The 17,467-nt window shown below is 41.7% G+C and overlaps 1 protein-coding gene across 13 annotated transcripts in view; it reads left to right on the top strand.

The window, feature by feature from the left end:
* Abcc9 (ATP binding cassette subfamily C member 9) overlaps positions 1–17,467 on the top strand; it is a 124,162-nt gene that overhangs the window by 37,396 nt on the left and 69,299 nt on the right. For all 13 annotated transcript variants that reach the window (XM_076568230.1, XM_076568231.1, XM_076568229.1 and 10 more), the window contains exons 12-15: positions 2,333–2,495; positions 4,608–4,648; positions 5,539–5,681; positions 13,197–13,305. In XM_076568230.1, the coding sequence (XP_076424345.1) occupies positions 2,333–2,495; positions 4,608–4,648; positions 5,539–5,681; positions 13,197–13,305 (456 nt within the window). The remainder of the gene's footprint in view (positions 1–2,332; positions 2,496–4,607; positions 4,649–5,538; positions 5,682–13,196; positions 13,306–17,467) is intronic.

The raw sequence follows: 17,467 nt of genomic DNA, 5'->3' as shown, positions 1-17,467 counted from the left end.
CTTCATTCTTCCTTATTCTCACTCTTTATTTTTCTTTGACAGCTTATACACCCCAGCAAAATCTTTCAATATAAAAGTTATAATGTGGTTACATTCTATATTTCAAGCAAGTGATTATAATGAATACAAGTAAGAAACAGCATGTTTTCCATATCCCTTACTTACATGAGTAAACATTTTACATATTACAGGTAAAAAACAAGTTGTCCAAAGAACCCATGTATGTTCATAACCAAACAACTTGTTATAGATTAACAGAGTGTAAGCAAGCAAGGTATTCTTCTCAGTCAGGTCTCTTATTGGCAGGCTGTGTTTTGCAGTTACAAAGAAAGGACCAATCACTTTATTACTTGTCTTGAAAGGTAATCTTATAAGGAATCACAAACCTAAACTTTTATATATGAAAAAGAGCCAGCTCTACTTTAAATCTTTAGTGTGCCTACCCACTCACCAGTAGTTTTTTATATCAAGAGATTGAGGGCAGAAATGGGTACAAGGAACTAATCATCTTTGATCACCAACCAGTCCTCGAAAGGAAACTCCATCAGCTAGTAGTAATTGGACTGCTTTGTTTTTGATCCCTAACCTCAAAGCTACTATCAAAATCTTAATCTGAGGTCATTCTAATGCTTTGTTTCAGCTATTATGCACCCTGAAACCTGTGAACATATCTCCCAACATTATTATTAAAAGAATTTAAGCTAGCTGGGCTATTGGGACTCAATTTTTTTTAATCATTAATCTAAGTCACAGTCTATACAGCTCCTCAGTAGAAACTCATGTGTTCTAGCTGTGTGACACTTCCTTATTTTATTTTCTATCCTCTGATCAGAGGCAGGGGCAACACTATATCCTTCCTTTACCTATGTTAATTTTTCCACTAAACTGACCTCTATCATAATCCCTCACTATATTTATTAAAGACCCCCAATCACCAAAATCCTAGCACTATTATTATATAAAATCATTGTTTCAGTTAAACAGTACAGCTTAGGAGGAAATCATCTTCACAATAATCTGCAGGTAAAAATGCTGAGTAGAACAGGATATTTCCATGAGATAAACACACTACATTATAGGCAGTGGGGATCTCCCCACACCCATTCACATCATGCCAGATAACAGAGAAAGATGGTAGCAGCAAACATGTGAAGGCACAGCAGAGGCAAAAGACACTCTGGGGTCTGTGGTCTCGGGGCCTTGCCTATCTGAGATTCACTCTTCAGGGTTGTATTTCCTGGTGGGCTGGTCCCCTGAAGCCAGTTACCACCTGCTGCTCCTCTGACATGGCCACCAGCACAAGCCACCCTTGTCCTTCTGTGGTGACATTGAGGAGAGACACAATCAATAGGAGCCATCACTCACGGACCACATGCTAACATCATACTCACCTGCAGATGCTGCTCAAGGAAACCATGGGAAGTTGAAGAACTCGCTTTTATATAAATTAAAGAAATAGAGGCAGATGTGGCTCTAAGTGAACAGATATTTTGGAGTTACCTCCTTGGTCACCCCTTCATTCTAAAGCTGAGGAAAATTCTTGCGTTGGTGACATACATGCTAAAGTTGGGATGATTCAGAGAATGTGTGCATGGCCCCTGGGTGTGGATGAACACAATCTGAAGAGGCATTCTATACTTTGTGTGCATTTATGTGTATGCATGTGTGTGTGTGTGTGTGTGTCCATGCGTATGTGTGAGTGGCATGTGTATATATGTTAATGTATGTATGTGTGTATGTATGTGCTTGTGCAGGTGCATGTGTAATATACCTGTGTATGTTTGTGTATGTGCACATGTATGTCTATAATGTATCTATGTGTATGTTGGTGTATGTGTGAATGTGTGTGTGTGTGCATTTGAATGTATGTGCATAGGTGTGTATGGATGCATATGTGTATATATGCATTTATGTGTGTGTCACAATACTAGGGAATTATATCAGGAGAGGAAGGTATTTTAAAGGAGAGAGAGCAGAGAGGTTTATGAAGTACATGTAGTAAGAGAGCAGAAGATGGCATCAGTTGGGAGAGGAAGAGGAGCCACCTGGAGGGGAGAGAGGTCACGGGGGAGGACAGGAAGGAGGGGAGCAAATAGGAACACAATATGGCACATTTGTATGAAGAGGCTGTGGTGAAATCCATCACTTTAACATCAGAATGAATGAAGTTGAGATTTCAGCACTGAACTGAGCTAAACCTGGGGGTTTTCTAGTGTGACAGTGGCCGAGCTGTTCAGAAGCAAGGCCTCCCGCAGGCCTGAGAGTCTCTGGTCCTGCCTTGGTAGTGTAGTTGGCTGCATCGGGCACTGCAGTTTCTTCCTTTATCTTACAGGATTATTCCACCGAGAGGCTGAAGAAGACAAATGAGATACTGAAAGGCATCAAACTCCTCAAGCTGTACGCCTGGGAGCACATCTTCTGCAAAAGCGTGGAAGAGACGAGAATGAAGGAGCTCTCCAGCCTCAAAACCTTCGCGCTCTACACGTCACTCTCCAGTGAGTCACCATCGTCACTCTGGGTGACCAGTATGTGCAGTGCTAAGTCTGGCTTATAGCGATGAAATGTTCTAGTCCTCAAAGGAGGTCCGTTATTGTCTCTACATATTTCACCCCGTCTCCACTCGCCACACGATGCTCTTTACACTGCATCTGGCCCTTTGCAAGTTGTTTTTGGCTGTGGTACTTCATGTATTGAAATCCTTGGTACTTTTTTTAAACTTTACTTTAATTTGATGATGTGTGTGGGCATGTACATCTGTGGCACATGTGTGGAGGTCGGAGGCCAGCTTTGTGGAGTGAGTTCTCATCTTCCATTTTTACATGGGTGCCAGGGATTGAACTCAGGCTGCCAGCCTCCTACAGCAAGCACTGAGCTGTCTCACCTGGTAATATGAAAACGGTCATGACGTGAGGTGGTAGCTCCAGCTGAAACTCTCATCCACTACAGTAGGGAAAGTCAGCTAGTTCTCAGTAAAAAGGGAACTATTTTTTTCAGGTGATTTGACTATTTTGCTAATGACCATCTCTAAGTCCTTTGAAAGCACGCACTCTGGTTTGTGTTATCTGTTTTGGAGGGCACTTCTGATAGACTTTCCTGAAGAGTAAATGAAGGTAGAGAAAAGCTTCAGGTGAAAGAAGCCAAACTTGATTGACTCACAGTTTGCTTTCCTAGTGTGTTCTTGAGAACATTTGCATACTGTTTCCATCTTAAGGACAAACTCAGTGTTTTCTGGAGTAATGGGCTTGCATTAGTATAGATCACACATGCTTAGTCAAATGTCACCCACTATTATTTGATTTTATTTGTGGGTCATTTTTGTTCCCAAAGATCTTTAAGGGCTTAGAGATTTGGAGGTTTATGCACTATTATTTCTTGAACTGTAAATGACTTTAGATCTTTGTGATGTTATATGCTTTTGTTCTGAACTGGAATTACAGTCAACATTGAGGGCACATTCTATTTTAGGTGCCATGAAAAGGGCTTTATACTCACTGGGTCTTGTATCTACATGACAATGGTGCCAGATTTTGATAAAACCCTGTGGTTTCCAAGAAGGATCCTAACAAACCATCCATCTGGTTTAATTATGACTCAAACACTAACATTTTTGGTGGTGTATGGCCATAGCCCCCAGCCCTTGGGATCTTAAGGCAAAAGGATTGCCTTGAGGTTCAAGCTAGCCTAGGCTACATTGAGAATTCAAGTTCAGCCTTAGGTACAAAGTGAGATGGTGTTAATAAACAAAAGTAAAGATAAAAACAGGGCCTGAAGAAATGGCTCTGCAGTTAAAAGCACATTCTGATCTTGTAGAGGACCTGGGTTCAATTCCCAGCACCCATATGTGGTGGTTCACAACCATCTGTAACTCCAGCTCCAGAAGGTCTGATGCCCTCTTCTGGCTGCCTCAGTCAGCTGCACACATATAATGCACATACATACACTCAGGCTCATACACATAGACATAAATTAAAAATAAATCTATAAGTCTTTAAGACAAAACAAGAAAAAAAGAAAGAAAAAAAATACTACACTAAACCCCTCTAGGATTTTAGCCTAAATTCTGAGTTGCCCTTATGTTGACTCTGTATTTATGGTTTAAGGAAGGGTGAAGATATAAAATTATTTATTAACTGAAAGGTCTAAAAGTGAAAGTTAATAACCCCTGTTGGATCCTGAGCATGAGGTAATGTCAAATTCTCATTTTTCATCTGCATAATAACCAAATTTTCATAACTTCAATTAGTTCCGTAGACCAAATAAAACATACAACCTGTAAATGCTCTCAGAAATACACATTTAAAAGATTCTAATAATTTGCATCATCAAAGGATTGTTTTATCTGAATTCTGTTGCTTGGAACATTTAATAAGAAAATTGTCATAATTCTTTAATAAAGAAAAGTGCTTTCTGGCTACAATGTGTATGTGGGAGCTCATGTAACCATGGGTGAGGAGACAGCCCTGGGGACTATTGGTGAGCCAGACAGAATGCTGCTAACATACTCTGCCATTCTAGTCTTCATGGAGCATTAGTAGTGGATGATTAATTTACATGGGGAAGATGTTTGTGCAGTTCAGTGAAATAACACATTTGATTTCTTCCCGCAGTCTTCATGAATGCAGCAATTCCCATCGCGGCTGTTCTTGCAGTAAGACACTTTTTCTTGCTTTTAGAAATAGAAGCATGTCCATGCTCATGAATGATTTCCAGCAGAGAGTGTGTGGGTGGCCATGGTTGTTACTTCCCTCATCAGTTCCTTCTCTGTAGTTTCCAACCCAATGGTTCTAGTCCAGGATTGCTCAGCCCTGACAGTGCAGATACTTTGGTTTAGACCATTCTTTGCTGTAAGGGGTTATCCTTAGCATTAGTATAAATAGTGGCATTCCTGACTTTAACCCTACTAGATGTCAGTACCTTGCCCAACCATGACAATAAAACCTATTCCCAAGGGTAGGTGAAGGTGATTAAAACTAACAGTGGTTGGAAAGTGTCCATCTTCATCATGGTGGCCTGGTTCTCATACATTCTTGTAACAAAATAGTTCATAGGAGCAACCAGGACATATTAAATAATTGCATTCTATTTCTCACCATATAGTGTTCACAAATGAGAATAAGTCTTCACTGGACTACAGTGTTGGAGTTTTTGTACAGTTGTACAGTAGAGACCTTTAAACGCTAGACCATTCTCTTTGCTTAGAATAGCGAGTGTGGGTTGCTTGGGAAGCATTTGGCTGGGTGTTGGGGACTCTGAGTTCTCTGCTCAGTTTATTCCTCCATGCATAGTAATTTGAGAGAAGCCACTTCCCTAGTCTATAAATAAGCTGTCTTGTCTGTCTCTCAAGTTTACTGCTAGGATCATGTGCAGATCACTATGTCTCATGAGTCTAGGGTAAAAAGTAATTATTCTTCATGGTTTCAGTGGACTTGGCAGCACGGGAGGAGATGCTGGGTTAGGCAGGCTGAATGTCAGCGTGTGTGTCCCTTGTACCACTTTCACCAGAACATTTTAAACAAACCTCTTTTGTGTTTTGTGCAGACATTTGTGACACACGCATATGTCAGTGGGAACAGCCTGAAGCCCGCAGAGGCCTTTGCCTCTTTGTCTCTCTTCCACATCCTTGTCACCCCCCTCTTCCTGCTGTCCACAGTGGTCCGGTTTGCGGTCAAAGCCATCATCAGGTATGCACTAAACCATCTGGGTGTCTTTGCTTATTGATGAATAATAAGTACCCCTGCTGGTGGATTTGCAAGAGTACAAAAGGAACCATAAAAATGCTGTCAGAGGTTACCATTGTTAGAAACTGACTATGTTAACTTTCAGTGTTTTAGTTCCTATGAAAGTGTTGTAGATTGGGGCTCCTTATTTTTCCTTTTTATTACTATATTTTTTATTATTTAAAACAATTTTTAAATTTAAATTATTTTGATCATATTCTTCCAGATCCTTCCCCTCCCCCAACCCAACTTAAAGTTTTTTCTCAAAAAAAACAAAAACAAAAATTGAATACAACAATAACCAAAAAAACAAAAACAAGATAAAAAAGTAAAACCACACCAAAAATCCACCAAATTGTATCCAAATAAACACACACACACACACACACACACACACACACACACACAAACACACACATGACAAAAACAAGAAACGAAAAACCATGGAGTCCACTATATGTTGGTCAACTACTCCTGAACTTGAGTCCTATCCTGGAGTGGCTTGATATACAAAGTGTCATGCCACTGGAGAAACTGATTTTCCCTCTCACAGTAGGAATAAGTGACAGTTCAGTTTTAACCTTTACCCTAGTGGATAAATTTTCATTCATTTGTTCATTCAGTTTTAAAAACATAACAAAATAAAATATAATAAGACAAAAGCTATCACATTAAAGTTGGACAGGACAAACCAACAGAAGGAAAAGAGCCTAAGAGAAGGCACAAGAATCAGAGACCCACTCATTCACACACTCAGGAATCTCATAAAAACACTAAACTGGAAGCCAAAATATAAACCCAGAGGACCTAGTGCAGGCTCATGCAGGCCCTGTGCATGCTGCCTCAGTCTCTGTGAGTTCATAGGAGCTTTGCTCATGTTGATTTAGAGGGCCCTGTTCTCCCGGTGTCCTCCATCCCCTCTGGCTCTTATACTCTTTCTGCCTCCTCTTCCCCAGGATTCCCTGACCTCTGAGGGATTTGATGGAGATATTCCATTTGGGGTCGAGTGTTCCAAGGTCTCTTATTCTCTGAATAAAATCTGGCAGTGGGTTTCTATATTTGTTCCCATCTGGTTCAGGAGGAACCTTCCTGGCCATGCCACAATCCATTCTTTAGAAACAGTCCAATTGAATATCAATTGGCTTTTTACCAGACATTTAGAATGTCTTTATTTCCCTGCCCACAACATGCTTAATTATTAAGCCAAACACCCCCTTTCATCTCTGAAGTCTTCTCTGATGGTTGGCTTGGGTCAGATTTATATAAGTGATGGTGACAGTTTTGGTGGTACCTTAAAGGTTCTTGATGGAGATGGCAATAATGCTTTTCATTTAAGTGATGTAGGCCAAAGCTTATACGTATATTTAATATGATGTAGGTCAAAGCTTATATGTGTATTTAATATATCTATGAACGTGGTCATGATGTTTCCCACTGAAGCTGTACCAGTCTATAGGTGTACCATCAGTGATGGAATATCTTTGAATCAACAGAATATGCTGCATGGATTTCAGTTTAATCTCCCCCCAAAAATTAATAATCCCAGCTCATATTCTTTGAGGATTAGAAAGACTTGAAAAACTGTTAATTTTCTCTTGCAAGTATGCTTCCAGCCAGGGTAGACTTTGTCTTGGTTATAAATCCCCATAACTGACAGCTACAAAAGCAGGTGTCATATGATGGTGACCATTTCCCACTTGTTCCGTTTGTACCACACACACAACTGTGTTGACAAGACACACCATGCTCTCTGTGCCACCATCTACTGTCCTAAACCACTGTATAAACAGGGCAGTCTTGAAGTCATATGCCACCCTCACTTTGCAATTTTTATATGCCTTGTAGACTCTTAGCATGTGCTGCACACAGCTTTTGTCATTTTTATATTTGACCTTTGAAAGAAATGTCTACATGCTCCAACACTGAAGAAAACCTGAGCCCTTAACGAGTACCCCTTAAGGGTCCATTACACCATCAATAGCAAAGTAGAACATTTCAAAATGAAATAATTTCCACAAGGCACATACATTACTGAGATACCTTGCATTTGATGCTCAATACCTTGGTTGTAGGCAACAGTTTATACCGACTTGCCATAGATTAACTACCAGATAATGTTAGAATGCAGATGAGCTATCCAGAAAAGCACTAGGTTCAGATGGGGTGGGGTTGGGGGATGGCATCCTAATGCAGCTTCAATCCTCTTCTCTGAGCCAGGTGATCAGCAACTGCTCCAAAGCTGCTGAGCTTTAGAGCTCATACGCTCTGGTCTCGGCTACCCTCATTTCTTCTCTCATTGTTCTGCCTTTGGATGACTTACATAGATCTGTAGTTCGCAGTCAGCCTTCCAAATTAGGCAGCACTCTGGAAGGGAAGCCGCTTCAAGCAATAAAACCGATAAATAGCCAGAGTCTGCTATTTTGGTCCTTATTTTCCTTTTCTCCGTTTAACGGCCATCCCTTCCATGGTTGTAGTCTTAATTAATTGAAACTTGACTCTGAGCTAGAGGTCGAAATAAAAAGCAATCTGTAATGTATAACATATCACGACTTTGAAATAAGGAGCCTGCCAAACATTAAAAGGACTCGGGGAGTTGGTTTGAAAAAGACAAAAGAACTCAAACGCAATGCTACAATCCCAGTGCAGTGGAAGGTGGGCAAAGCCCTCTGTGGATTTCTCATGGCCCTCTCCTTTATCCCTCCCGGGGAAAGGCATTTGCCAGTTTGATAAAGCCCAGCGTACTTCCAGGGCCCCAGGCCAGCTTCTCCAAGCCACAGCCCAAACAGAATGTGCTTCTAAAAGCATACTTCTCTAAAATGATGTCCAGGGTTGATTTGCAGGTCCTACAGAGACGGTGGGTCAACAGAAGTGGCCAGACCTTTTTCCCACTGGGTTCTGGGAACCCAAACAAGCATTTTCCCAGTGTTGACTGGCTTCTGCATTTGCTTCAGTGCCTGGGAACCCGTGACCAATCTCAAATGCCAGTTGGCCAGCAGTGAGCTGAGCCGCCTGTTTATAATTGGAGACTTTGGTCAGCTGATTTTGAAATCTCCTCTTCAGGACTCTAGAAGTCATAAGTTCTTCACTGGACTCTTAAATATATTCAGAAACTTGGTGGGTTGGAATGGGCTGAAGCAAACTCCTGAACATCTGCTATGTGTGCATGAGAGAAACCGAGAAACCTCTTCACTAGAGGAAAATGCAAGGCCATAGAGAATTCCCTGCCCCAGGATAAGTCCTGTACTTTCCTTTGAAAGAGTTCATATCGATAGCCAGGTAGCCTTGTGATGTTCACTGGGTAAAGCATGTGCACATGCACACATGCGATACACCTGTTATTACATTACATATTACATTTATAACAAAATGCAACCAAGAGCAAATGGGATCCAAGTTGTCTTGGCACAACCTCAAACCTCCCACCCTGTTTGAGTTTTAGGGTGAAGTGTTGCAAAACAGACTAAAGATATGTCACCTGTTATTTAAAATTTAACTCCAGCTCCAGGGAATCCAACAGGCCTCTTCTGGCCCCTGCAGGTAACAGGCATGCTAGAGGTGCACCGATGTACACATGAACAAAACACCCATACATGTGAAATTAAAATTAAAAATATTAACGCTCTTATAAAAAAGAGCAGGCCTGGTGGCACATGTTTGTAATCCAAGGACTTGGGCGGTAGAGGCAGGAGGGTCAGGATTTCAGGGTTACCCTCTGCTCCATATTGAGTTTAAGGCCAGCTTGTGCTCCCTGAGACCCTGTCTCAAACACAAAAAGCATTTGAGTGAGTAATTTTTTTTCACAATGCTAAACCTTATTCTCCACTTCCATAGGAATAATTTATGTGTTTTGCCCTTCTGGAGTATTCCTTATAGGTATTTGGTATTTAATACATAATGTAGTAACTATTTCCAAAGATGTTATTTGCCAGAAGAAAAAAATACTATTAAAGAAACCTCTCTTTTCCAGTGGAAAGTAACAAGAACAGCAATCATTGTCTTTTCTCTTCTGTGCCTCTCAGAGACATTTCTGCTTGGCACATCTCTTGCATCCCCACCTGTAAAATAAATAGTTACTGATACTTATTATCAAGCATGCTTACACCTTGGCCAGGTCTCTGTATTTCAGTTGACAAAACGTCATACTCTCTATCAAAAACCATGCAACTATCAGCCACAAAAATCAGTTATTCTTCAGGACTATAATACCTGTTCAAGGTTTTCAAATTGCATCTAAATATCCAAAATAATATTTGAAGGGTTGGAGTGGTGACTCGGTGGGTAAGATCACATAATGATGACTCAGTGGGTAAGATCTCATAGTATTCTTCCAGGACCCAAGTCAGGTTTCCAGCACCCATGTTAGACTGCTCCCCACCTCCTGTAAGTCCAACTACAGGGGATCTAACACCCTTTCTGGCTTCCCCTAGACACCTGTACTCCATGCACACACCCATAAGAGACACATAATCAAAAACAAAATATATATTAAAAAACCAAAGTAGTATTTGAGAAGTGAACTGGTCGTGTGCATATGTAAAACTGTAAACACTTCTGTCAGTTTCCTAAACAAGTGAGACATTAGTAAACTGCTGAGCTTAACAGTGCTGAAGGCAGGCCAGCAAACTTATTGGTATCAGCTATGCCTACTTTCAAATCCCAGGCATAAAGGTGCTTATTGTTCAACTTTAGGTGTCTTGTGTGGTTGTATCTGAGACTCAGTTTTCTCATTTATCCAATGAATACCATAATATCACCTGCTTCTGAAAGCTGATAAAAACATGACAATGCACAGAAATGGCCAGAACACTTTCTAAATACTGTAGGTCTTTTTACAAATCTCAATTTTACTCATTTATCACCATTTTTACCACCTAGTGCCTGAGAATATTATGTGGGTCTTCATTCTCTGGTGGCTGCATTAATAACTGCAAAGAGGAGAGATAGGTAGCAATGAGCAGAGAGTCCACTGTGCATTTAGAGAGGCCAAGAAGCAAAATGAGTCCCTATACACAGAATGGCATGGCCTGTAGATGACCATCAGTTTATTTAGTGGAGTGGAAGGTTGTCTGGTTCCCGATGGTCTGAAGGGTATGGTTGTACTTGCTAACTCTAAAAGGATACGTGGCTTTTGACTAGTTGGAGAAAGAGGAAAATGAATTTTATTTAGTAGAGAGAGGAGTAAGTACCCTAGATGTCTTAGTGTACATGGGGGGCAAAGGTGGTTTTGTGTGGATGGAGAAATGATTCTGACACGAACTCTCAGGGGACAAGGCTGGGAGGTGATGGGGAAGATGTTGGAAGGCGGCGAGTAAGTACTGAGCCGTTTGATGTCTGAGAACGGGCTTCTTACATCCACGTGTTTGCAGTGTAAGGGTAGTGTGGCTAAAGCAGCTTCACCTCTGGTCAGGATTTGTGCATTTTCCGAAGTTATGTGTCTCAGTGGCTCCCGAAAGGCCTCATACAAGCAGGAGATGCTTTTGCTACTCATTAGCCACTTACTCTCTCACCAACCTCACAGAGGAATCACAGCGCACACACTGAGGTAGCCCCAGAGCACAGAGAGCTATCCTTTTAAAGGTGCTCACAGTCTAATAGGAGAGATATAAATAACACATGATACCAAAGCTATGATAATGCACTAGTATGTGGGACCTTCAGCCAGAGAGCCTAGGTTAGTGGTTCTCAACCTTCTCAATGCTGCAATCCTGTACTACAGTTCCTCATGTTGTGGTGACCCTCAACCTTAAAATTATTTCCTCCCTACTTCATAACTGTGATTTTGCTACTGATATGAATAACAATGTAAATATCTGATATGCAGGATATCTGATATGCTGCCTCCTTAGGGGTTGTGACCCACGGACTGAGAACTAGTGGCCCAGAGGAAAGGAGCAGGAAGGTTCAGAGGTTTAACCCTGGATACCATCTATGGACATTGTAACTGGAGGCGCCAAGAGGATATGTCTCAGCTTTACTTCTGTTGACACGATAAATATTTTGACTCAAGACAACTTAGATGAGGAAAGGGTTTGTTTCAATTTATAATTCCAAATCACAGCCCATCATTTAGGGGAGTCAAGGCAGGAACTTGAAACATCAGCTGTAGAGGAATGCTGCTTGCTGGCTCAACTGGAGGGCTATGCTTGCTCAGCTTTCTTATTCTGCTTAGGGCTACCTCCCATAGGGAATGGTGGTTACCCACAGTGGACTGGACCCTCCTGCATCAACTGACAATCAAGGCAATCCCCACAGACCCACCCACAGGTCATTCAATCAATAGGTGATCCCCACAGACCTGCCCACAGATCAATCAATCAAGGTCATCCTCACATACTCTCCCACAGGTAAATCAATCAAGGCAATCCCCACAGACCCACCCACAGGTCAATCAATCAATAGGTGATCCCCACAGATCCACCCACAGGTCAACCAACCAATGCAATCCCCACAGACCTGCTCACAGGTCAGTCAATCAAGGCAATCTCCACAGACTCACCCAGAGGTCAATCAATCAATAAGTGATCACCCCCCGCCCCAGACCTGCACACAGGTCAATCGATCAAAGCAATCCGCTCAGACCAGCCCACAGGTCAGTCGATCAAAGCAATCCCCATAGACCCACCCACAGGTCAATCAATCAATAGGTGATCCCCACAGACCCACTCACAGGTCAATCAATCAATAGGTGATCCCCACAGACCCACTCACAGGTCAATCAATCAATGCAATTCCCACAGACCTGCCCACAGGTCAAACAATCAAAGCAGTCCCCACAGACTCGCCCCCAGGCCAATTTGATGGAGGAAATCTTTCAATTGAGATTCTATTCTCAGGTGACTGTAGGCTTGTGTTAGGTTGATAACTAAAAGCTAGAAAGAACAGGATGTTCCACAGAGAAGAGAAAGTTCTTTCCACTCCCAGTGTAGCTGAGGAGTCATGCTTTCTCAATGTTCAGCAACGTTAAGGCTTATGTATTCTGTAAAAGCTTCAGTGAGATTTGTGTGCATACTAGAAGGGAGAAATGGTGACTTGGACCCACCAGATATAGTATGTGAATCATTAGTCTGTTTATCCTTTGATTTATTGAGCAAGCATCCATGTAGCAATGTGGGCCAGGCACTGTTAGGCCTGGAGGTCAAGACTCATGAGTCTGGTCTTGGCACTTGGCCTTGTTCAGAAGTACAGCATGAGGGTGTGCAAGGGATATTCTTATAGTTGACAAGGCTATTTCTTCAGACCACACCCTTTAAAACACGAGAGCACAATGGCAGCTACACCGTGCATACATCAAAAAGAAATGCTTGTCATTCAAGATGGATAGCATACCATTTCCTAAGACAGTTCCAGTGCTGTGATTTTTTTGGGGTCTATGCAGTCAGAGGTTAGTAATAAAGTCCCAGAGTGAACAAGTCAATTCTCTTCTTAGACAATTATCTCACCTAGTTTCCTGACACAGTGTCTCTTGGTTTCTTTCTGCAGTGTTCAAAAGCTGAATGAGTTTCTCTTGAGTGATGAGATTGGTGAGGACAGCTGGCGGACTGCTGAGGGCACGCTGCCTTTCGAGTCCTGTAAGAAGCACACTGGAGTGGTGAGCATTTGTCTTGCCGTACAGAGGACAGGCCAAACAAATGATATGTTTTAATGCAGTTAAAAAAAAAACATAAGCTTTATTTGTTTGAATCTACACAAAGAAAAATGGCTACTGGCTTCTACAAAAATCAGTCTTCATATGTCTGAAATCAATATACAGATTCAGGAATATTGCCTCTATAAATTGTGAGAGAATGGCTCCCTTCTTGATTCAAAAGGGAATTGAGAAATTGTTTCTTCTTACCCACATTCTTAGGAGGTGTTTTAGCTCTAGCACACATTTTAGTTTAAGACATGTTTCCTGGTACATTAAGTATTTTGATTCACTTAACATATTATGGTACATTACTTGTCTTTATTTTCATCTGAAGACACTGGCTTTGCATGCTTCAGTGGCTTAAACAAAGTCATAAGGTTAGAAGGGCCAGAACCAGAATTTTAACCTGAGTCTTTTCACTTGTAAACCGGCAGGTTCATTCATCCTCGCCAAAAATATTTACTCAATAGCTGCATAAGGTCTGGAAGCAGTCAGTACTGTTTGGACGTGCGTCATACGCAGTAGAAATCAACCACTTGTCAACCACTTGTCATGTGTTCAACAGGCTTCCAGACTCACTGGTTACCCTGTATTTAATGCCAAGAACTAGACTGTCACTCTGAACAAGGCACACAAGGTCTCTCCCAGCATGGCTTGTTTTCCATTTTTGAAATGACAAGACCATTTCCTGTGTGGGAAAAAAAGTGAAAAGGACATGAAAAAGTGAAGGGGATTCTAAATTAGGGTAGCCATTCACCTGATGCCCCCTCTGAGGAGCCGGCATTTGGGCCAAAACTTGAAGAACACAGATGCATGTCTTCCGGGGGGACACTGGGAAACAGGAAGGCTAGTGCATACGAAGATCTTGAGTGGTGGATTGATTTGGTTCATATAAAGAGCAGAAGGGCAGTGTGTTTAGAGCCTGGTGATAAAGAGGAAGATGAGGCACAGTTATGATAGTGACAGTGTCGGGTAGAACATGGAAAGGGATGAGGTTTACGGAAGTATGATGGAAGCCCTTGAACAAGGTTGCTTGCTTGTTTGGTTTTGGTTTGGGAGACAGTGCCTCATTTTCCCAACTGGTCTGGAACTCTATGCAACTGAAAATGACCTGGAATCCCTATTCTTCCTCCTACTTCCATATCCCAAATGCTGGAATTATAAGCATGGTATAATTTTACTTATTGTTCAAAAAGTTAACTTTCATTACTGAGAGAAGTCAGTAGGGCAAAGATTGGAACTGGGAGGTGAGTAGAGGTGGTTATAATAACACAGGCAAGAGATGATGGCTAGAATTAGAAGTTTGCTGCAGTTGTGGTGACTATGGTGAAGAAGTGATTAAATTCAGTCTGTCTCTGTCTCTGTCTCTGTCTCTGTCTCTGTCTCTGTCTCTGTCTCTCTCTCTCTCTCTCTGTGCGTGTGTGTGTGTGTGTGTGTGTGTGTGTGTGTGTGTGTGTGTGTGTGTGTGTTGCTCAGGACTGACCCAGGGCCTCATCCATGCTAAGCAAATGCTCTATCACTGAGCTACACCCCCAGATCCCTCTGTGTCTTTTGTATGTTCCATTAATAAAAATGTGTTGAAAGATAATATGGAACCAAGGAAGAAGGAAGTCTGGAGGATGGAAGCTTTCTGATTGGCTGACTGCTGGGTAGAGAGTGGAGCCATTCACTGAAACAGGGCACTGATTAAGGAGGCAGGCAATTACCATTAGGGTGGGATCAAGAGGTGTGTATTTTGCAGCTGATATTTTTACAACACTTCTTGTCATCCAAGAAGAAACATCAGCATTGGAGATGGAAATTTATGGAACATAGGCCATGAGATAAGCTTTAATAATGCGACTGGTTGAAACCTTTCTTTGGTTACGGAGGTGGTTCTTTTTGTAAAGGGATAGTCACACAAGCATGAGGACCTGAGTTTATACCCCCAGCATCCACATATAATTCTGAGTGTAATGATGTACCTGTGTAATCCCAGGGCTGGGAAGGCAGAAATAGGAGGATCCCTGGGTTTTGCTGGCCATCCAATCTAGTAGAGAGACCCTGTGTCAAATTATACAGGGTAGAGCAGTGAAGGATGATATCTAGTCTCCACATGCACAAATACACACACCCCCACACACTAAATAAATAAATAAATAAGTGAATAAATACAAACCACTTTCATAAAAGGTATGTCTGAAAAATTCTGAAACAGTCCATTAAAAGCAATGTACATATTTCTTAAGAGTAAATCAGTACATGCATCATGTTATTATAACTTACTATTAGTCATTTACATAACTGTTTGAAAAAACATGAATACATTTGTCACATGCTCGACCCATTGAAAATGTACATCAGTTTTCTGAGTCTTCTGAGTGGAGGTGAATGGAACTCAGAAAGTCCTTACCAGGAAATCCATCTGTATTACAATTTTCTTTATATTGTGTTTAAAACTGCTAAAAATAGTTAAGCCAGGTGCCTGAATACTTTTATATGTACTGTTTTATTTGCTTTTCTGTAAAGTAAAAAAAAAAAAATCTTTTTGGCCGGGCTGTGGTGGTGCACACCTTTAATCCCAGCACTTGGGAGGCAGAGGCAGGCAGATCTCTGTGAGTTCTAGGCCAGCCTGGTCTACAGAGCGAGATCCAGGACAGGCACCAAAGCTACACAGAGAAACTCTGTCTTGAAAAACCAAAAAAAGAAAAAAGAAAAAAAAAGAAAGAAAGAGAGAGAGAAAGAAAGAAAGAAAGAAACAATCTTTTTGGTTGTCTCGTTGAGCGGGTATAATTTTTGTCTGAGAAATAACTGCCATGTGTGCCTGTCTATGTTGCCACAGCAAGACTGTAAAGGATGTTTGATGTTGTGTGGACATGTGCATAAATCCAAACACACATGAATGGCTGGCCAGTTCAGGTTAAAGCAGGGAGCTTATAGTGTCCCAGTCATGGGTTGCATCTCTGCATGGACCACACAAAAAAATTCATGAGGGCTAGAGAAGCAACATAAGAACATTTGATGTTCTTTCAGTGAATCTGAGTTTGGTTCCTGGCACCCCAGTTGGGCAGCTCACAATCACTTGTAATTCCAGCTCCAGGGGATCAAATGCCCTCTATGGCCTCTTCTGTCTCTGTATGCACCTACACAAACCTGTACACACACACACACACACACACACACAAATCTTTAAAAATACATTCAAGTGTATCTATATTTTTTAAGAGAAAGAAAATCAAAGGTTTGATTAGAACCAGCTCCTAACACTTTTGATGATCTTACTCTCCCAAAGAATGCATTAGACCATTTTCTAGGGAGGCAGATTGAACAGAGCAAGACAACCTCAAAGAAAGGGGAGGTCAAGTTCATGGAGTTGGAGTTATCTGAAGAATTGTTTTCTGTACGAGATGAGGCAGAGGAGTAAATTACACTGCACAATGAATTCTGGAAGAAAAAAGAATCTCCTTCAGACACATCCAGTATCTCCAGTTATTGAATCCAGGTTGGACTTCTAGTGCCGTCGAGGGTCATTCATCACTGTGGACGGCCCAAACCACAAATGACAAGCTTTTTAAAAATGCCGTGTGTTTGAAAACAATACTAATGGAAACTCGTCCTTGAGAGTGCTTGGGATGCTTATATTCTGTGAGAGCTTAGAGTTGAGTGATTTTGGCTGTAGCATTGCCACAGAGAGTTGGTAATATTCTAGGGCCAAAGTCTCTTCAAATTACATCGATGGAGCTGTGACTCAAGTCTCTGTCAACACGTCTCTGCTTGTCATCCTTGCCTTAGTCCCACAAAGAGCATGAAGTCATTCTTCTGAGCCTCTGGGGCGGCACTACCACAGTAGTCATGACTCTAGAAGTTGGTGATGCTAGAATATAGGTACAGATCTACTCAGCGTGCAAAGTACATCCACCCTAAAGAGTTGTGGTAATTCGAGAATGTTCTGTTCACTGTGCTTCCAGTGTTATCTGTGAGGGCTGTGGGGAGGGCAGACATAATATTTCATCACCCACCCCCTTTTCTTTTAAAGCAAGATGTGTGTGTGTGTGTGTGTGTGTGTGTGTGTGTGTGTGTGTGTGTGTTTCCTAGATGGCCTGACCTCTGCTGTTCCTCTGATATCTGTTTTCATACTGAGGTT

The sequence above is a fragment of the Peromyscus maniculatus genome, chromosome 3 (assembly GCF_049852395.1).
Source record: "Peromyscus maniculatus bairdii isolate BWxNUB_F1_BW_parent chromosome 3, HU_Pman_BW_mat_3.1, whole genome shotgun sequence".
NCBI lineage: Eukaryota > Metazoa > Chordata > Mammalia > Rodentia > Cricetidae > Peromyscus > Peromyscus maniculatus.
Note: the sequence above shows the minus strand (reverse complement) of the source record. Positions and strands in the feature narration are given on the sequence as shown.